We start from the raw sequence: 22,265 nt of genomic DNA on the forward strand, positions 1-22,265 counted from the left end.
CTTACTCCAACTCATTATATAGCAAATTATAAAATGATTTATAAATTTTTTAATAAGTCATATGACTTATTTAAATAATAATCACGGACAGTTTTATAATTTTTTTTTTTTTTTTTTTAAATTCCAAATATTTTTAGGGCCAAATTTAGTCCTTCCTAGAATCAGATCTCTAAAATTACTTTTCTTTTTTAAACAGTTGGTTTAATGAACCATTTCTACAAGTAACATAAATAATCATCATTGTAGTTGATCATTTACAGCCATTTGAAAAAGAAAAAGAAAAACAATAATGACTTCACAACACCTTGTGCCGGTGATGAATTTGTATATACAAAAATTTGAAACACTAACTTTTAGTTCTAAGAGTAGATTATTGGGAGAGAAAAAAAGGGAGGGGGCTTTACAGAAAGATGTCAATGTACATGACACTAGAAACAAAGCTTATTCCGGCTGAAATTAATTCATTACAACAGGCAAGAACATGAATGGGGAAAGCATTCTGGCTCTTGACAGAATTCATTTTGCGGCTACCAACCAATATTGCGGCAAAAAATTCACATCATTTGTGGCTTCTTTGTTGGGGTTGCATATAAACTTTTTCGGAGAAACATTACTTTTCTGAAAAGAAAAAGATTGGGTCCAATGTTTTAGTGCAATGAATCTGATGATGACCTGTTATCATCCTAATTTTAACGTGTACCCAATCCGATATTTTTTTTCATAGTAGTGACACAGATGTTTCATTAAAAAAATTGAAAAAAAAAAAAAAAAATTCGACCGGCATCTTGTAATTTTTAAATGTTCTCCTTTTTAACACATTATCACTGAAAATTGTTGGCCAACTTAACGGTTGTGGGGGCTATTGGTATTACTCAATTGCATCGAATTGCAAGAAAGGTTAAAAAAGGAATGCTTAGTCAAGTCATGACCAAATTATTATTATATTTTGATATAGGAAAAGTACTTAGTACTCACAATGTTACAGTTGTCAAATAATATGAGATACTATCCCTTGAATCTGTCCAAGTTGCGTGATAGACATAGTTTGCACCTTCCACAACATGCATGTTACTCAAAAGTGATTGTATTATTTTTCTATGGCTATGCAAAAGCAAAACGTGCTTAAATTCAGGATTTTTCTTTTGTAAAGTTGCCATACGCGTGGTTTGACGAATTTGCAATCAATTCGTTTTAATATATTTGAAAACCCAATTAAGCACGTTTTTGAAAATGACAATCAAATATCTAGAGCAATACTTTTTAATGTATAGGATAAACTTAAAGTCATTTTGGTAAAAATGAAATCGTCATTGGTGATGCATGATTGATATATCTCCCAACACAGCAGTTTGCCAAATGGGCATATGTTCTATGTAGTCAGGCAAAACTTGGGCCATTTTAACAGCAAGGTTGGCCCTGGCCCAAACCAATGAAAAATATCTTGAGCTAAGGGATTTTTTATTATTATTATTTATTATTGAGGAGTGTTATGTTTATAATATTATCACAACAAATCATATGTTGTAAGTTGTTATTGGTTTTAATTTGAATTTACAGCTTAAATTATTTTTTTGTCCACTTATAACAACCAATAACAACCCATCACTTAAGATTTGTTATGAAAATATTATGAACATAACATTTCTCTTTATTTTATATAGAATTAGATATAATTTCATTACAATAGAAAAAGAAACAACACAAGAATTAGGTAAAACTCATATATAAATAAAGTATATTGCGTACAAATATTATCGAAATTGATCAATATAGTTAATAAATAATAAGGCAAATCAAACGTACATATATGGAGTTGTTTTCCACTTTTGAAAAAATCAATTTTTTACTGTGGAAAGCAACTTTAAAGTTAAACATAAATAAGAAAAGTTAAACATAAATAGAATCGATTTCAGAAGTGGAAGATAACTTTATCTCATGTCAAGTTAAATAAGGGAAGTTATATGATAATTTTTCAACTCATTTTAAAGTTGCAACCAACATGAAAATGAGATGTTTTTCTAAAAATTGCTTTTTGGAAAATTATTCATTTTCTGGAAAATGTTAATGTCAAAGCAAATGGAAATGAAAAACTCTTTTAGAACTCTAAATTTATAAAATATAACAATAAATTATAATGTATTTTCTTAAAATCTTAAAATTTCACATTTTCCTTATAGAGCTTTTTAGGAGCTTAAAGATATATATTTTTGGAGAAATTATACAGTTCTCTGGTGGACCATATCACTTGTCCACCATTCCACTAAAATCCAATTAAGCACGTTTTTGAAAATGACAATCAAATTTCTAGAGCAATACTTTTTAATATACATATATATATAGAGGATAAACTCAAAGTCATTTTGGTAATAATGAAATCGTCATTGGTGATGCATGATTGATATATCTCCCAACACAGCAGTTTGCCAAATGGGTATAAGTTCTATGTAGTCAGGCAAAACTTGGGCCATTTTAACAGCAAGGTTGGCCCTGGCCAAACCAATGAAAAATATCTTGAGCTAAGGGATTTTTTAATATTATCTATATATATATATATATATATATATATATAACCGAAGTTTTTGAAACTCCCACAATTTTCCACATCATCATTTTAATTTAAAAAAATTTTAATTTTTAAAACTAAATAGTGAGAGAGTCCTAACAGGAGTCTCTTTTATATATATATATATATATATATATATATATATATAAAAGAGACAAAATATTTGAAAACCCTAAAGCAATCTCATCTGTCCGTCTCCACTAAGAGAGAAAACCCTAAACTTCAATTTTTTTGGTACGCTTGCTATTGCTTTTTCTCTTTTTTGTGAATTAGTTTTATTTTGCTTTTGTTTTGTATGGAGTAGTACTTTACAATATATAGTATAACTACAAGTATTGTAGTAAGTTTGCTAACTTTTTGTGTGGTTCAAAGATGCTATATTCTATATTATTTTAGATTATATAACCTTAAGCTTTACCTTATGGAGACGTATGTACAAGTTTTCAATTCCTTTTGTGTGGATATTTTCTCACAGTTGTGGAGTAAGGTATATGCACTATATGTTATCTTATGTTTTCTCTTATGGTGTCATGCTTCTTTGTTTATTAATTAAATATTATGTTGGAAGCCTATATTATTTGCACCTTCAAAGTGTTCGACAATGTTTGAACCAAATTTTTCATCAATTAGGAAGAATTGGATAAAAAAAACTTAGAAAAGCTTTCCATCTTTACTGAAATTGTCTCGCAACAATGACTTTTTTTTTGTTTTGTTTTGTTTTTATAATTTGTAGGTTCTGAATGTTTTGATTTTTAATTTTATTATCTTTTGAAAGTTTGACTATCTAAATTTTTGGGTTCAATTTTTTGCAATATTTGAAACAGTTTAGCAAATTTCAACTGTTATAACTATGGATTATTCTCTTGAAGGTAACCTATTTTTTTCTTATATTTCTCTATTTGGTAGTCATATATATTTTGTTTTGTTTCAATAATTTCTAGGCAGTGCCAGTAAATTTTCTGATTTTTTTCCCCTTTCGAATGTTTTAACATTAGAACTTTTTAGTTATTTTTTTTTTCAATATCTAAATTTGGCTTATTCATCAAATTGTAACTCAAAAAGATAGGAGCAATTCATGCAATAGTATAGTTTCATAATCAATTTAAAATTTTATAAAATTATTTTAGTCTATTATAAATAGGTAAGTTCCCGTGAGTTGCACGGGTTTTCGACTAGTTATTATTTATTATAGAGGAGTGTTACGTCCACAGTATTTTCACAACAAATCATATGTGATAAGTTTTTATTGATTTTAATTTGAATCTACAACTTAAATTATTTTTTTGTCCACCTATAACAATCTATAACAACCAATAACAACCTGTCGTTTAAGATTTGTTATGAAAATATTGTGAACATAACATTTCTCTTTATTTTAGATAGAATCAGATATAATTTCATTACCATAGAAAAAGTAACAACACAAGGATTAGTTAAAACTCATATATAAATAAAGTATATTGCGTACAAATATTATCGAAATTGATCAATATAGTTAATAAAAAATAAGGCAAATCAAACATACATATATAGGGTCCGTTTAGATACAGCTTATTTTACTGAAAACTGAAAACTAAAAACAATAAAAAAGTTACTGTTCATTGGTTGGGTATTGTTCATTTGCCTAATTGCACTGTTCATGTCCTATGAACAACGCAACAGGCGTTGGTTTGAAAAAAAAAAAAAAAAAAACTGAAAACACAAAACGCTGAATGCTGAACGCGTTTCAGCTATCCAAACTACACCACAAAGTTATTTTCCACTTTTGAAAAACTCAATCTTTTACCGTGGAAAACAACTTTATCTCACACCAAACTAAATAAGAAAGTTAAACATAATAGAGTTGATTTCAAAAGTGGAAAATAACTTTATCTCATATCAAGTTAAATAAGAGAAGTTATATGATAATTTTTCAACTCATTTTAAAGTTGCAACCAACATGAAAATGAGATGTTTTTCTAAAAATTGCTTTTTGGAAAATTATTCATTTTCTGGAAAATGTTAATGTCAAAGCAAATGGAAATGAAAAACTCTTTTAGAACTCTAAATTTATAAAATATAACAATAAATTATAATGTATTTTCTTAAAATCTTAAAATTTCACATTTTCCTTATAGAGCTTTTTAGGAGCTTAAAGATATATATTTTTGGAGAAATTATACAGTCCTCTGGTGGACCACATCACTTGTCCACCATTCCACTAAAATCCAATTAAGCACGTTTTTGAAAATGACAATCAAATTTCTAGAGCAATACTTTTTAATATATATATATATATATATATATATATATATAGGATAAACTCAAAGTCATTTTGGTAATAATGAAATCGTCATTGGTGATGCATGATTGATATATCTCCCAACACAGCAGTTTGCCAAATGGGTATATGTTCTATGTAGTCAGGCAATACTTGGGCCATTTTAACAGCAAGGTTGGCCCTGGCCAAACCAATGAAAAATATCTTGAGCTAAGGAATTTTTTAATATTATTATTATTTATTATAGAGGAGTGTTACGTCCACAGTATTTTCACAACAAATCATATGTGATAAGTTTTTATTGATTTTAATTTGAATCTACAACTTAAATTATTTTTTTGTCCACCTATAACAATCTATAACAACCAATAACAACCTGTCGTTTAAGATTTGTTATGAAAATATTGTGAACATAACATTTCTCTTTATTTTAGATAGAATCAGATATAATTTCATTACCATAGAAAAAGTAACAACACAAGGATTAGTTAAAACTCATATATAAATAAAGTATATTGCGTACAAATATTATCGAAATTGATCAATATAGTTAATAAAAAATAAGGCAAATCAAACATACATATATAGGGTCCGTTTAGATACAGCTTATTTTACTGAAAACTGAAAACTAAAAACAATAAAAAAGTTACTGTTCATTGGTTGGGTATTGTTCATTTGCCTAATTGCACTGTTCATGTCCTATGAACAACGCAACAGGCGTTGGTTTGAAAAAAAAAAAAAAAAAAACTGAAAACACAAAACGCTGAATGCTGAACGCGTTTCAGCTATCCAAACTGCACCACAAAGTTATTTTCCACTTTTGAAAAACTCAATCTTTTACCATGGAAAACAACTTTATCTCACACCAAACTAAATAAGAAAGTTAAACATAATAGAGTTGATTTCAAAAGTGGAAAATAACTTTATCTCATATCAAGTTGAATAAGAGAAGTTAAATGATAAATTTTCAACTCATTTTAAAGTTACAACCAACATGAAAATGACATTTTTTCTAAAAAAATGCTTTTTGGAAAATAATTCATTTTCTGGAAAATGTTAATGTCAAAACAAATAGAATTGAAAAACTCTTTAGCAATTTAGGCATTTGATAAATTATAATGAAAAATATTTTAGAACTCTAAATTTATAAAATATAAACAATAAATTATAAAGTCTTAAAATCTTAAAATTTCACATTTTCCTTATAGAGCTTTTTAGGAGCTTAAAGATATATATTTTTGGAGAAATTATACAGTCCTCTGGTGGATCACATCACTTGTCCACCATTCCACTAAAATCCAATTAAGCACGTTTTTGAAAATGACAATCAAATTTCTAGAGCAATACTTTTTAATATATATATATATATATATATATATATATATATATATAGGATAAACTCAAAGTCATTTTGGTAATAACGAAATCGTCATTGGTGATGCATGATTGATATATCTCCCAACACAGCAGTTTGCCAAATGGGTATATGTTCTATGTAGTCAGGCAAAACTTGGGCAATTTTAACAGCAAGGTTGGCCCTGGCCAAACCAATGAAAAATATCCTGAGCTAAGGGATTTTTTAATATTATTATTATTTATTATAGAGGAGTGCTACGTCCACAATAGTTTCACAACAAATCATATGTGATAAGTTGTTATTGATTTTAATTTGAATCTACAACTTAAATTTTTTTTTTTTTTGGTCCACCTATAACAACCAATAACAACCTGCCGTTTAAGATTTGTTATGAAAATATTGTGAACATAATATTTCTCTTTATTTATATAGAATTAGATATAATTTCATTACCACAGAAAAAGTAACAACACAAGGATTAGTTAAAACTCATATATAAATAAAGTATATTGCGTACAAATATTATCGAAATTGATCAATATAGTTAATAAATAATAAGGCAAATCAAACGTACATATATAAGGTTCATTTAGATACAGCTTATTTTGCTAAAAACTGAAAACTGAAAATAATAAAAAAAGTTACTGTTCATTGGTTGGGTATTGTTCATTTGCCTAATTGCACTTTTTATGACCTATGAACAACACAACAGGTGCTGGTTGAAAAAAAAAAAAAAAAAAAAAAAAAAAAAAAACTGAAAATGCCAAACGCTGAACGCGTTTCAGCTATCTAAACTGCACCACAAAGTTATTTTCCACTTTTGAAAAACTCAATCTTTTACTGTGGAAAACAACTTTATCTCACACCAAACTAAATAAGAAAGTTAAACATAATAGAGTTGATTTCAAAAGTGGAAAATAACTTTATCTCATATCAAGTTAAATAAAAGAAGTTAAATGATAATTTTTCAACTCATTTTAAAGTTAGAACCAACATGAAAATGAGATTTTTTCTAAAAAAATACTTTTTGGGAAATTATTCATTTTCTGGAAACTGTTAATGTCAAAACAAATAGAAATGAGAAACTCTTTAGCAATTTAAGCATTTGATAAATTATAATGAAAAATATTTTAGAACTCTAAATTTATAAAATATAAACAATAAATTATAAAATATTTTCTTAAAATTTCACATTTTCCTTATAGAGCTTTTTAGGAGCTTAAAGATGTCTCTTTTTGGTGGGATATCAGATGCTAACATTTTTTCCATAAAGATCTTTTGTTAGGATTCGCTTAATGTAGAGCCTGATAGAGTTTATTTCCATATAAACAAATATTATCAAAATTGATCAATATAGTTTTTATTTATTTATTTGTAATTATCAATATAGTCAATAAATAATAAAATTTTATCTTGATTTCTTTTCTCTTTCGCATATAGCACAGAGTTATGAATTGGGTCTTTTCTTATGTGGGAGATCAGCAACCATAAAACTCTTAACAAAAATCAGCTAATAATATAATGGAAGCCTATAGTGTAAGGTTCCTTTTTTTTTTTTTTTTTTTTTTTTTTTTTTTTTTTTTAAGTTATATGATGAAAGCCTTTTCTACAGTGTTAGATTTTTTCTTCTTCTTCAAAACAGTAAATTATGGTAGATTACTAAAATGATTCTTTTTTTTTTTTTTTTGAAAGGGATTACTAAAATGATTCAAAAAAAGGTAGATTACTAAAATAATATAAAATAGGATTTTATTAATTGAATTTTATGTAAAATAATAATTTAAACTTCTTGAAATTTTGGTAATATAGTTTCATGTAGAATAGGATTAGTTTAATTATTTAATATACTTATAGTGTTGTGAAGACTCTTTAATTTGTTAGTTGGGGTGAAAAACTTAAGGGTGTTTATTTGGTAAAAAGAGGGGGAAAAATAAGAAGAAGAAGAAATTAAATGTCCATTTAACACAACCAATATAGTAAACTATAAGTTAAATAACTAATTTGGGCCTTCAACTAATTTCGCTTTCAACCAACCTTTAAATAAATTTTTTTTAAAAGGAATATATTTAGTCACTGCTTACATATTTGTTCTTAAATTATTGTAATCCAAATTGTGTGAGCTATGCTAGATTTTCGTTCCACGGAATCTGGGGTATATGAACTTGACTTGTTCCGAATATTACATCACTTCTACATAAAATTAGAAGAATATTTAACCACTACGTTTAGAAATCTTTTATTACTGCCAAAATTCTTTTATTACTGACAATTATATTTTGAGGTTCCTTCATATATTTTATGATCGAATAAATGAAGTTACATACTTAATTTTAAATGTGGAAAAAAAAAAAACATTAAACCTAGAACTTCATTGTTCCAAAGTCTTTTCAAAATCATAAATAATAGGCACAAGGTAAAGAGGTAACTTCCTGTAAATGTTAAGGCCAACACCCTCTTCCACTCTTACAACTTCTCTCTTCATCCCGTTTGGCAGTTTCCAATCAAAACGGTACAATAGGTTTGCCAATGTAACCATAACTATAGTGGATGCCATTGTAATGCCCGGACTCATATATCCTCCTACCGGACCCAAATGGTAGGAGTCCAAAATTTTGACCCTTAAAATCAATGGCATTGTCCTCAAACCTCTCAGGATAAAACTCATTTGGATTCTTCCAAGTGTTTGGGTCTCTCCCAATAGCCCAAACATTAATCAAGATTCTTGTTTTTGGACTAATATCATAATCACCAATCTTAAAATGTGACATTACCTCACGAGGAAGCAAAAGTGTACTTGGAGGGTGCAACCTTAGAGTCTCCTTCACCACCATTTTTAGATAGTGAAGATTTTCTAACTCACTTTCATCCACATACAGTTTCATTCCAACATAGCTTCGAATTTCTGCCTAGGCTTTTTTCATCACTCTTGGATTCCTAACAAGCTTTGTCATTGCCCACACAATTGTTATAGAACTTGTGTCTACTCCACCGAGAACAATGTCCTACATATACACACATGAAAACAAAACAAAAAAAAATTCTAAATTAGCTCCTCATGGAACATGCAACTTGTGTGCACACTTTGGAAAATGAAAAGAATAAGCTAAAAATTTATGTGGTTTGTTTTTGTTTTTTTCATAGTGATTTTATGTTGTATCAGTAATTTTACATGCACTACCCATAGTGATCCACTCAAAAGCAGACATTTGGAACACACTAGCACCAAAACCTCATGCATGTGTGACATGTGAAATCCAATTAAATCAAGCCCTCATGCATGTGTTTCATGTCCAACTCCACTAATGATAACTTAAAATCAAGAGGTGACACATGTTTTTCACTAAACCAAATTATATAATTAATTTAGGGAGATTATATAATAATTATTATATTATTTTAACTCTTAAGTAGTTTGAGCTCTTTAGTTATTAGATTAATGTGTATGATATCTCATTGCTATAAATCCCTTTAAATAGATTATGGAAACTTTAGAAAGTATAAACATGTAGCCCAAGGATGGACCCACGGTAGGGCAGGGGGGGCCATTGCCGCCCCCCCCCCCCCCCCCCCCCCCCCCCCCCCCCCCCCCCCCCCCCCCCCACCCCCCAAAAAAAAGCTAGTGTATATATATATATATATATATTATATATATGTCTGTGTGTTGAAATTTTAAATTTTGGTCCTAATACCCCCAATTAAATAAATAAAAAAAACTGGTATACATATGTGTAAGAACCAAGTACGAGGCCTATGGGCCTTGGATTACTATGGGCTCACAATCTATTTGTAGTGGGCTTGAAGGTTTCCTACTATGGGTCGTTCTCGGCAGAGACTCAAAGCAACGCCCAGTTTGATGTTCACTCTGTCACTCTTTTCTCTCCAAGTTTCTGAACCCCTTCCTCTCCCATCTTTCTTCTATTTATAGCCTAGGTTAGTGGGACGATCGTGATTACAGCCACCGTTTGTGCTATTGAAGGTCCAATATCATTTGATTTAAGTGGATGTTTAGGTGAGAGGGCGGTGCTGCATTTATGATCTTGGAACTTGATTCCATCTGGACCGATAATGCTCGGCAGCTCCGTCTCCCGTGCATACCACATTTTCCCGGGAATGACTCACGTACATGACCGGGAACGTTTGACCGAGTCCACCTTGGAACTTAATACCCTACACTTGTTTGTTATTTATGAATTCCCGGGAATGGCGTAGGACGACTGGACCTTTCGGCTGGGCCTGTGGCCAAAACTAGTACGGGACAAGGCCCAGGGCCTGTATGGGCCTGGGATCACCGTACTGTACAATTGGGGCAGGGCCCGGGGTCTGTTTGGGCCTAAGATCTCGGTGCCGTACAATAGCCCCCCCTTGATTCATACTCGGTCATCGAGAAGAATCAAGGAGCAGCATGGGACCTTTTGACCTCGGGAGTATTTTAGCCTGGGACTTCTGACCGTCATCTCTCATTTAATACTTATCTCAAAAGACGCGCCGTTTCGCGGCGCCAGGCGCAGTCGTCATTATTGCCTGACGGTTCGAGAACCGAAGCGACGTGCGGATTGGTTGTGCTTGGCGTTCGTTGGACTGCTCGTAGACCGCGCCCATTTAATGCTTGATTCAGACGCTTCTTCTTCCTCCACTCATTTTTCTTTCCTCTATAAATAACCTCCCTCTGAACAGCATCCCATTTTTCCTCTGCCAATCTTTAGAGCTTTCTTTTTTCTCTGCCGACCACATTTCCGTGCGCTTGCTTACCCAGTGTTCTTTTCCTCCTTAGAACCCAAAGTAAGTTTTTCTTCCCCTTCCTTTTCCTTTCAACTTTCATTTCTTTGAGTTTACTTTTGTATTTTTAGGCGTTATAGATGGGTTACTCTTACCTCCTAGAGTCCCCGGCTGCTTTGGCCACCTTTAGGAGTAAATTTAACATTCCCAATGACGTGGATGTGGCCTACTGCCATGAGAGCGATATTGAACTCCACCGAGGGCATGGTATAGCTTTCTTTCCTTTGATGTCCATTCTAGAAGGTGGGGTCAGGTTCCCCGTGGATCCCCTCTTAATAAACACACTCACTTACTACGGGCTTTGCCCGGACCAACTTCCCCCCAACTTTTACCGGGTAGTTAGTTGTGTCAGTAAGTTGAACCACACCTTTAACTTACAGTTAGACCACCATGACATTAACCAAATGTATAGGCTCTGTGGGAGCAAAGCCACCGGTTATTACCTAAAGACAAGGGATGCACGGGTACGGCTGATATCATGCCTACCTGATTCGAACAGGAACTCCGCCAATGAGTTCGTTAGGGTGAGCGGCAATTGGTTTGCCGGGGAGTTTCCTTGCCCCCTTAAGCCGCGTGAAGTGGGTTCGTTCCATCCCCTTCATATAACTGCTTTCTTTCGCCTCTCATTTTCTTCCTCTCGGTAAAAAGAATTTTTATGATTAGAGACTAATGCGTCATTTGATCTTTTGCAGACGGCAAAGTGTTTGTGCAGGACCTCAGAGTCGTCCACGCCAAAGACTTAAACTTCGTCCTCCGCTCTGAGATATACGTGCATTGGGACGGGCAACTCCGGGCTTCGCATTTGATTCTCGGTGTGGATCCGGTTTATTCTACTTGGCAGCCGTTCAAGCAGGCACTGATAGTTGACAGCCCCCTGCTGTCGTATATAGACGTTCGGTACGTGAACTTTTTACCGCCGAGTCTTACAACCGGGGAAGCGAGGGAATTTGGCCGGCGGCTTACTTGCGCAGACGAGCTAGCCCCTTTGAGAGACGAATCCGCGGAAAAAGCATCCCGGCGCCTCAGGGAGTTAGCCCACGAAGCCGTACAGCAAGACCAAGCGCAAGAGCAGCCAATCCCCGAGAATCCTGCTGCCGTGAACCAACAACAAGTGATAGAAGCGGCTGCCCTTTTAGCCAGAGCTGCCCGGCCTAAGGGAAAGATGGTATCTAGAAAAGTGCTGTCGGTAGAACGGTTTGTGCCCGGTGCCCGACAATCCAATCAGCCCCCTCCTCCCGAGGGCCGGGGTCAAGTGCCGCAGCCTTCACCCCCATCGCAGGCCGGATGTGCCCGGAAGAAGCAAAAGGTCACCGATCAACCTTCCACTTGCCCGGGCGAGGTCGCTGCCCAGACTCCTCCCCGTCCAACAGGTGGCATTGTTATCCGTGAGCCGCCGACTGAAGCCGGCACGGGGGGCGCGTCCTCCTCCCAAGTGGCTCCTGCGTGGGAGCCGAAGATCCTTCTGGATGGCAAACCATTGCCGTCAACCGCCTGCATTCGGATGTGGGATAAAGGCGAGGGCGGCCGTATTGCCCAATCTTTGGCCGAAGCTCTCCAACTTCCCGAGGATGTGCATGCTTTCGAGGATGGATCCGAGGAGTCGGTAGGGCGCCGGTTAGAGTGGCACGCCATTGCGGTAATTTTTTTTTGTCTTTCTAGTTCTTCATACAGGTTTCCTTTTGCCTTTTTTCTAACTTTTGTCCTTGCTAGGCTGCCCAAATGGCCCACATTGTGGCTGCTCGGGCACGGGAGCTTGCTGAGGAGAGCGAGCGCGAGAAGGAGGCGCGCGAGGCGGCGGTGAAAACGGCTAAGGAAAAACTGAAGGCCGCCGAGTCTGCTGAGAAGAAGGCTGCAGCTGCCGAGAAGAACCGGTCCCTGGCCGAGAAAAGGTGTGCAGAGCTCCTAACCCAGCAGAATGAGACGGAGCTTAAGCTAGCCCAAGCCATCAGCCTAAACACCTCCAATGCCGAGGAGATAGCTGACCTTAGGGCAGGCTTGGCAGCCGCGGAGCAGAAATGGTATGATGTCGGCTTTGCTGATGCCGAAAACTCTGTAGAGCCGGTGGTTGCTCGGGCTAGGAATATGGGCTTTGAGGCCGGGTGGTTTGCCGCCCTTCAGGCAATGGGTGTTCCTGAGGATTCGCATCTGAGAGACCCCGGCCAAATCCCATTCCCGAGCCCCGCCCCTGCTGCTCAGGGTACCCCGGTGGCGATTGACGAGGAAGAGACAGCCAGTATGAGGGAGCTGGTTGAGCAAATCGATGCTCACGCTGAGCCTGAGGAAATGGAAGCCACCAGTATCCCGACTGTGCAGGAGCTTCTCGGTGAGGCCCCGCCTTTTTCTTTGGCCGGCCAGCAGGAAGTGATACCGCCGAACCAACCTCCCCGCTAATTTTGCTTTTATTTTGCTTGTTCATTTTTATTTTATTGGTTTTACTTGCTCACGTCACCGAGATGCGGTGACCGAACATTTGTTTTATCTCGTTGGTTTTATTTGCCTATGTCACCGGGATGTGGTGACCGAACAATTGCTCTACTTTAATTAGAAGTCCGTTTTCTTTTTCCGTTTGAATTTGTCGAATGAAATTATCTCTGTTCGTGTTTTTGCTTGAACCACGCCAGTGCTATGGCTGCTTAATGTAATGGTACCCCCCGAGAACCTTTTACGCGGCGCTTAGCGTATTTTGAGAGCGCTTTTTGACTTAGTATTTGAAAAAAAAAGGTCGGGTTAGGCTTTGGCTGAACCGGGAATCGAGCCGAGGGCCAGGTTTTTGTACTTAGAGAATTATTTGTAGGTTTCCACCTGCTCGGCGATAGTGATCGATCCGAGGATCAGGTTTCTGTCCTTAGAGAATTCTGTAGGTTTCCGCCTGCTTGGCGATAGTGATCGAACCGAGGATCAGGTTTCTGTCCTTAGATTATTATCTGTAGGTTTCCACCTGCTCGGCGATAGTGATCGAACCGAGGATCAGGTTTCTGTCCTTAGATTATTATTTGTAGGTTTCCACCTGCTCGGCGATAGTGATCGAACCGAGGATCAGGTTTCTGTCCTTAGATTATTATCTGTAGGTTTCCACCTGCTCGGCGATAGTGATCGAACCGAGGATCAGGTTTCTGTCCTTAGATTATTATTTGTAGGTTTCCACCTGCTCGGCGATTTTGATCGAGCCGAGAGTCAGGCTTCTGTCTTTAGATTTGATGGTGATTCTTCCGGCGCACGGCTAAGGAATGATAAATAGCTTGTACAAAAGGATTCATCATGCTCTTAATTTCAATAGGATACAAGTAATGGCTTACACCGATGATTATGCGTAGAACTTCTTCAAGTTGTTGGCGTTCCATGGTCGGGGGAGTGGCCTCTCATCAAGGTCTTCCAAGTAGTAGGCCCCTGCACCCGCAATAGCTGTGACTCTGTATGGTCCTTCCCAACTCTGAGCGAGCTTCCCTGCAGTCAAGTCCCGCATGTTCCCCACTACCCTTCTTAATACTAGTTCCCCGGCAATGAACTCCCTGCTCTTTACATTTCGGTTGTACCTTTGGGCCAGCTTCTGTTGATACTCGGCAAGACGTATGGTCGCAGCCTCCCTGCATTCTTCTAGCCAATCCAAATGCTCCATCATCAGGTCGGCGTTCTGTACGGGGTCAAACCCGGCGACCCGTGCACTGCATAAGCTCACCTCGGTTGGTATGACTGCTTCCGAGCCGTAAGTCAGGGAGAACGGGGTTTCACCCGTGGATCTCCTAGGGGTCGTGCGGTACGCCCATAATACACTGGGTAACTCTTCCGCCCATCTTCCCTTTGCTCCGTCCAACCTTCTTTTGAGCCCGTTCAAGATAGTCTTGTTTACCGCTTCAGCTTGGCCGTTGCTTTGTGGGTATGCCGGGGTTGAATACTTGTTTTTGATGCCAAGCTTACTACAAAAGCTCCGGAAAGCATTGCTGTCGAACTGCAGCCCATTGTCTGATACTAGCGAATTCGGCACCCCAAACCGTGTAACTATGTTTTTCCATACAAATTTTTTCACGTCAGAATCCCGGATATTAGCCAAGGCCTCTGCTTCAGCCCACTTTGTGAAGTAATCTACAGCCACCAATACAAAACGGCGGTTCCCCGTTGCCCGGGGGAAAGGCCCAAGGATGTCGAGCCCCCACTGTGCAAATGGCCACGGGCTGCTGACAGGATTTAGCTGTCCTGCAGGTTGATGGATCATTGGGGCGTGCTTTTGACATTGTTCGCAACTTCGTACGTATTCGGCGGCATCCTTCTGCATCTGTGGCCACCAAAACCCCTGTGTCATTGCTCGGTGTGCCAAAGATCGTCCCCCGGCATGCCCGCCGCACACTCCCTCATGCAGCTCGGTCAGAAGCTCTTTGACCCTGTCTGGATGTAGGCACAAGAGGTAAGGGCCTGCAAAGGATCTTCGGTACAATTTCCGGTCTGAAGACAGCCAGTATCTGGGAGCCATTCGCCGAACCTTGTTGGCCTCGGCCTCATTCTCCGGAACTTTATCCTCGGCAAGGAAGTCTATGATCGGGCTCATCCAACTTGGACCAGCTACTGCCACCTGCGCAATCTCTACTCCGGCTTGGTCGGGAACATTCTTCACCTGGATGCTTGGCTCCTTTACAAGTTCTACCGTGATGAGCCTTGGCGTATCCTCGGTAGCCGATGAGGCTAACGTGGCAAGAGAGTCAGCGTGCTTGTTTTGTGACCGGGCTACCTGGGATATCTTTACCGTTCCAAACTGACCGATAATCTGCTTTGCCGCGCCGAGATAAGCTTTCATTCTGGGGTCCCGGGCTTCGAAGTCCCCAGTGATCTGATAAACCACCAGTCGAGAATCAGAGTAGATCTCTATGTCCTTTGCGCCCATATGTAATACTGCCCTTAATCCGGCCAACATGGCTTCGTATTCGGCTTCGTTGTTCGAGGCTTTGAACCCCAGTCTGAGGGAGTGTTCCAGTCGTATACCCTCCGGGGTGACAATGACAATACCAGCCCCGGCCCCCATAGCATTCGATGCACCGTCCACAAATAACCTCCATGGGCGAATCTCCGTACTACAGATTATCTTGCCTTCATCCTTGGGTGTAAACTCTGCGATGAAGTCAGCCAGAACCTGTCCCTTCACCGAGCTTCTAGGCCGGTATCTTATGTCGAACGATCCCAACCGAGTCCCCCACTTGGCAATCCGCCCTGTGAAGTCTGATCTCTTCAATAGTGACTGCAACGGATACTCGGTGAGGACGAACACTGTGTGTGCCTGGAAGTAATGTGGCAACTTTCTCGTGGCGTGCACCAGAGCCAAAACTAACTTCTCGAGAGGCAAGTACCTTGTCTCGGCATCGACCAAGGTTTTGCTCACGTAATACACCGGCATCTGCACTCCCCGGTCCCTTAGCAACACAGCACTTACAGCATGGTCGGTGACAGCGAGATACATAAACAGATCCTCTCCGGGATCCGGGGCCGTCAACCTCGGCGCCTTTGCCAAATATTCCTTTAGCTCTCGAAAGGCTTCATCGCAGCTCTCGTCCCATCGAAACCCCTTCCACTTTTTCAGAAGCTGATAAAAAGGCCGGCAACGGTCGGCAGACTTGGAGATGAATCTGTTCAGGGCCGCTAGCATTCCAGTGAGCACTTGCACCTCTTTGGGATTGCTTGGTGGTTTGAGGCGGTTTACGGCTTCTATCTGGTCGGGGTTAGCTTCTATACCCCGAGTAGAGATCAGATACCCCAGGAACTTACCAGCCCCCACTCCGAAAGTGCACTTTTCGGCATTCAAGCGCAATTTATACCGACGTAATATCTCAAACACTCCCCGGAGATCTTCGGTGTGCTGCGACTCAATTCTGCTTTTCACCACCATATCATCGATATAAACTTCAACCGTGCATCCAATTTTTTCTCGGAACATTCTCGTCATCATTCTCTGATACGTAGCCCCGGCGTTCTTTAATCCGAACGGCATGACCTCGTAGTGATAATTTGCATTCGGGGAGATAAACGCAGTCTTTTCTCGGTCTTCGGGCGCCAAGGCAATTTGGTGGTAGCCCTGGAAGGCATCCAGGAAGCTCATCCTCGGATGCCCGTACGTTGCATCTACTAGCTGGTCGATCTTGGGCATCGGGAATGGGTCCTTGGGACATGCCTTGTTCAAGTCTGTGAAATCCACACAAACTCTCCATTTCCCGTTCTTCTTCTTCACCACGACAGTGTTTGCCAACCACTTCGGGAAGAATATCTCCTTTATGGCTCCGGCATCCTTCAGCCGCTGTACCTCCAGGTTTACTGCCTCGACGTGTTCCCTCGACGCTCTTCTCGGTTTCTGCTTCTTTGGGGGGAATAATGGATCCACGTTGAGTCTGTGGACAATGAACTCGGGATCTACGCCGGGCACTTCATACGGGCTCCACGCAAAAACGTCCACGTTTTGCAATAAGAACAGCAACATATCTACCCTTTCCCGGTCGTTCATGCTTGTACCTATCTGGAAATACTTGTCAGCATCTGGGAGAATCCTTACCTTCAGCACCTCCTCGGCAACGTCCGCCCCAGCTTCCCCCTGGGGTTTCTGTAATTGCTATGAATTTTCTTTCTCGTTCTCCTCGGTTTGACCGAGCTGTTCGTTCTCCCTCCGGACCGCGGCGACGAGGCACTGCCTCGCCACCTGTTGATTCCCCCTCACCACGGCAACTCCATTCTCGGTAGGAAATTTCACTTTTACGTGAAGGGTGGACGGGACAGCCCCCATTGCGTGAATCCACGGCCTTCCCAGGATTGCGGTGTACGGTGCGAATGATCGGACCACTATAAATGTAACCATAACTGTCTTGCCTTCCATGTTTACTGGGAGAGAGATCTGCCCCTCGGGAATTACAACCCTCCCATCAAACGAGACCAACGGCGTGTCATACTTCGCCAAATCCTGGCTCTTTAACCCTAGCCCTTCAAAGAGATCCGGGTACATGACGTCGGCTCCGCTTCCTTGATCAATCATTACCCTCTTCACCAGGAATCCGCCTATCCGGGCTGTCACCACCAAAGCATCGTCGTGGGGTTGGACCGTCCCCTCGAAATCATCTTCTCCGAACGAGATGGTCGGCCGTCCATCTTTTTTCTTCTTCTTGGATGATTCTCCTTCCGCGCAGGCTACAGTCAGTATCCTTTTAGCCGCTGCTGCCCTTCTTGGTGCGGCATGGATGACTTCGATTACCCCCAGGGGTGGTGGAAGGGGATTCCTTTTCTGTTGGGATCCCTGCCCGGTTTCTCGGTTAACGGAATCTGTTACAAACTCTTTTAAGTACCCGGCCCTTGCTAGCTGTCCGAGATGATCTTTTAATACCCGGCACTGTTCAGTCGTGTGCCCCTTGTCTCTGTGATAGGTGCAGTATAAGTTTTGGTTCCTCCGAGATGGGTCGCCCCCCATTTTGTTCGGCCACCTGAAGAATGGCTCGTCTTTGATCCGTTCCAGGATCTTGTGCACTGGCTCTTTAAACACCACATTGACCCCGTCGATCTGCCCCTCTGGTTCCTGCATTCTGAAGTCTCGTTTCGGTTTTGCCGGCAAAACGTTTTGCCGAGATCTCCCTACTAAAGGAGCTTTCCCCCTGCTTTGCAACCGGTCATCTTCCAGGCGTTTGTACTCCTCTATGCGTCTCATCAGTTGCCTCATGTCCTCGGGGGGTCTTCTCGTCAGTGACTCCCGTAATTCAGAATCCTCAGGGAGTCCCATTCTGAAGGTGCTTGCCGCAATTTTCTCGTTTCCTCCACCGATCTCGTTATAGAGTTCCCAGTATCGGTTGGCATAACTCCGAAGGGTTTCCCCAACCCTCATCTTCATGGAAAGTAGTGCGTCAACCGGCTGTTGCACCCGGCTACATGTCACGAACCTGCTGCCGAATTCCTGAATCAGCTCGGCAAAGCTGTGTATGGAGCCCTTCCGCAGACCATTGAACCATCTTAGCGCCGTGGAACCGAGACTAGAGGGAAAAACCTTACACATTAATGCATCGTTGTGCGCATGCAACGACATCATGTGGATGTAATGGCTAACATGCTCCACGGGGTCTGTCTTTCCCTCATACGAATTGAATGGTGGTCGTGTGAATCTGCTCGGCATAGGAGCCCGTTCAATTTCATCGGAAAACGGTGATCGGGCAGCCATCCGTAGAGCCCGGCTCATTGCGTCCATGGAGGCATTGTGGTGTAGTCGTTCTTCCGGTGATTCTGATCCTTGGTGATCATAACCGTGCGACCGTGAGCGGTTCCGCCGATTGTGTGGTTCCCGTGATTGCCGGTGCGACTCTTGGGAGCGCGACCGGTCTCGGGACCGATGCGTATTAGACCGGCTGGAGGCCTCACCCTGGTTTTTCCTTTGCTGGGAGTTGCGATTCCTTTCATCTCGCCGAACCCTTGCTTCCAGCTCTAGGTCCATTACCAGTCTGCGTAACCGTTCCAGCTCTCGGTCCCTTTCGTCATGCCGCCGATGCGCCGAGACGTCCGAAACCGTCCAGTGTGTCTGAGCCGATCCTTCTCCTTGTCCGGACCCTTCCTCCCTTCTTGAGTGCTCCCTATCTTCCCGCCTTTTTTGCCTTCTCTCCCTCCATGTTGACCCCCGAGAAGATCCCATGGAGCCGCTTGGTGCACGCTCCTCAGACATCCTCCTCGTTTGAGTCTCAGTCGAACCACAGCTTTGTAGGAGGGCCCCACGGTGGGCGCCAATTGTAAGAACCAAGTACGAGGCCTATGGGCCTTGGATTACTATGGGCTCACAATCTATTTGTAGTGGGCTTGAAGGTTTCCTACTATGGGTCGTTCTCGGCAGAGACTCAAAGCAACGCCCAGTTTGATGTTCACTCTGTCACTCTTTTCTCTCCAAGTTTCTGAACCCCTTCCTCTCCCATCTTTCTTCTATTTATAGCCTAGGTTAGTGGGAAGATCATGATTACAGCCACCGTTTGTGCTATTGAAGGTCCAATATCATTTGATTTAAGTGGATGTTTAGGTGAGAGGGCGGTGCTGCATTTATGATCTTGGAACTTGATTCCATCTGGACCGATAATGCTCGGCAGCTCCGTCTCCCGTGCATACCACATTTTCCCGGGAATGACTCACGTACATGACCGGGAACGTTTGACCGAGTCCACCTTGGAACTTAATACCCTACACTTGTTTGTTATTTATGAATTCCCGGGAATGGCGTAGGACGACTGGACCTTTCGGCTGGGCCTGTGGCCAAAACTAGTACGGGACAAGGCCCAGGGCCTGTATGGGCCTGGGATCACCGTACTGTACAATTGGGGCAGGGCCCGGGGTCTGTTTGGGCCTAAGATCTCGGTGCCGTACAATATGTAATTTGAAAAATTAAGATTTGCCCTTAAATATATATATTTTTGGATCTCCTCTGAAATAGCGTCGAGTTCCATTTTGATAAATGTGTTGAAATGTTTAAGAAACACTTATTTTATATGTAGTATTTTGTTGAATATGATATAGATGTTAATTTTTATTTTCATAAAAAGAATTTGTTTTAAGCTTTGGTCTCCCTCAGGTTCGAATTCTGGTTCCGTCCCTGATGTAGCCACTTATATTTTCTTGTAATGTTGTTAAAAAAATAACTTTCAAGTTATGTGGTTTACACTAGTATTAGCATGCCGGTCTAAGACTAAATCCGTAATTAGGTTTGGATCTTGATAAACATGAATTTTGAAATATGAAATAAACTCTAACCTTTTAAATCTCACTCTCACTTTGAGGGATTTAATTTCATGTCTTTACATTTGGAAGGAGGTCAAATTTTAAATACTTCTGGAATAGTAATTATGGTACACTATTTTTTTAACTGTTCCATAGTACCTAATTTTAACTATTAATATATTACTAAAGAATTTGATTGTGGAGTTAGATGCGAAAGTGGTGGTCGATCTCATGAGCTCTGATGTGGATTCTGTTAAGTCATATTCTCCTCTACTGTATAACTGCAGGTGCTTGCTGCGAAGGTTTCCTCGGGTTCAAGTGAAGCATGTCTATAGGGAAGGAAATTGCTGTGCTGATGCGCTTGCAAGATGGGGATGCTCAATGGATGATACTTCTGTTGTTTTTAATCATCCGCCAAGTACTGGTGTTTTGTGTTTAGTTATTTCAGACTTGGCTGGCATGTATTTTAATAGGACTGTTAATGCTGGTCTCACCTCCAAGGTGGGATAGCTTTTGTTTGTTTGTCATTTCCTCTTAACCAAAAATATATATATATATATATATATATATATATTAATAAAGAATATATATTGGATAGACATAATACTTTATGCTAATAATTTGGATTAGCTGGGCATGACACAAAAAAAAAAAAAAAAAAAAAAAAGAAGTGTATCGTAATTCCATAAAAGAAAAAAAATAAAGTGTGGGAAACAAGTGCCACCTGCCATGCACGTCTTACCATGAGAACTGCTTTGATGTTTTCTTTGTTGGGACTAAAATGAACCTTTTCATCATTTGACAAGCTTAGCAAAACATCAATAATGTCTTGCTCTGACCTCTGCTTTGCTGGATCAAGATGGTCCTTGAGCAACATTTCAAAAAAAGAATCAAATCTACGATGGCAGTACTCAATTCGTCGCGGAAGCCCAGTTAATGCATCCATAATCCCCCCAAGCCATGGAAGCATGTCCAAGGTCGCAACCATGCCAAATAGCTTCATGGCTTCTTGAACAAACTCTTTAAATTTATGTCCCTCAATTTCTTCGTAGTTTTTATTAATTGCTATTTGACAAATAACTGAGTATACCAAAGAGAGTGCCTTTTCGCTAAGGTCAATTGGATTTGGCGAAGCTTGAGTGATATAGTTAATTAATTCAGCAATCTTCGCTTTCCTTTTGTGCTCAAAGGATTGCACCCTGTTTTTAGAGAGAATCTCTATCCTGAAAATCTTACGCATATTTTTCCAGGAATCATTGTAGGGACAAAATGCTAGGGTTAAGAAATTGTAAGTGAGCTTTTGTTGGGCATATGAGATAGGCCTAGTGCAACATTCAGTGTCATTGGTTTTTAACACCTCTTTGGCCATTTGTGGAGATGAGATGACAAGAGTTTGCATTTGTCCGAGTTGTAGCAGCATGGCAGGGCCATGTTTTTGAGACAGTTTCCATAGGGATCTATGGTTGAGCTTTCCAACTTGATGGAGGTTGCCAATGATGGGAAGCTTTGGAGGGCCTGGGGGAAGGTTGTATGCTTTCTTGACTTTTCTTTGTTTTAGAAGCAGTGACAGAGAGAATGACAATGAGTACAAGAAAGATGGTTGTAAGCCT

The 22,265-nt window shown here is 39.9% G+C and overlaps 1 protein-coding gene and 1 pseudogene across 1 annotated transcript; one reads left to right on the forward strand and one right to left on the reverse strand.

Annotated features, from left to right (window-relative positions):
• Window positions 1-8,548: 8,548 nt before the first annotated feature.
• Window positions 8,549-22,024, reverse strand: LOC115990674 (annotated as a pseudogene).
• LOC115989199 (uncharacterized abhydrolase domain-containing protein DDB_G0269086-like) lies at window positions 12,447-13,622 on the forward strand. Its single transcript, XM_031112867.1, has 2 exons — window positions 12,447-12,592; window positions 12,667-13,622. The coding sequence occupies exons 1-2, from the start codon at window positions 12,458-12,460 to the stop codon at window positions 13,345-13,347; spliced, it is 816 nt and encodes a 271-aa protein (XP_030968727.1). The 5' UTR covers window positions 12,447-12,457; the 3' UTR covers window positions 13,348-13,622.
• Window positions 22,025-22,265: the final 241 nt, after the last annotated feature.

Source organism: Quercus lobata, chromosome 5 (genome assembly GCF_001633185.2).
Source record: "Quercus lobata isolate SW786 chromosome 5, ValleyOak3.0 Primary Assembly, whole genome shotgun sequence".
NCBI classification, from domain to species: domain Eukaryota; kingdom Viridiplantae; phylum Streptophyta; class Magnoliopsida; order Fagales; family Fagaceae; genus Quercus; species Quercus lobata.

Coding starts and splice junctions, on each gene's coding strand:
- LOC115989199 (XM_031112867.1), top strand. CDS start 12,458: ATGTGGGATAAAGGCGAGGGCGGCCGTATTGCCCAATCTTTGGCCGAA. Junction 12,593..12,666: donor TAGAGTGGCACGCCATTGCG/GTAATTTTTTTT, acceptor TGTCCTTGCTAG/GCTGCCCAAATGGCCCACAT.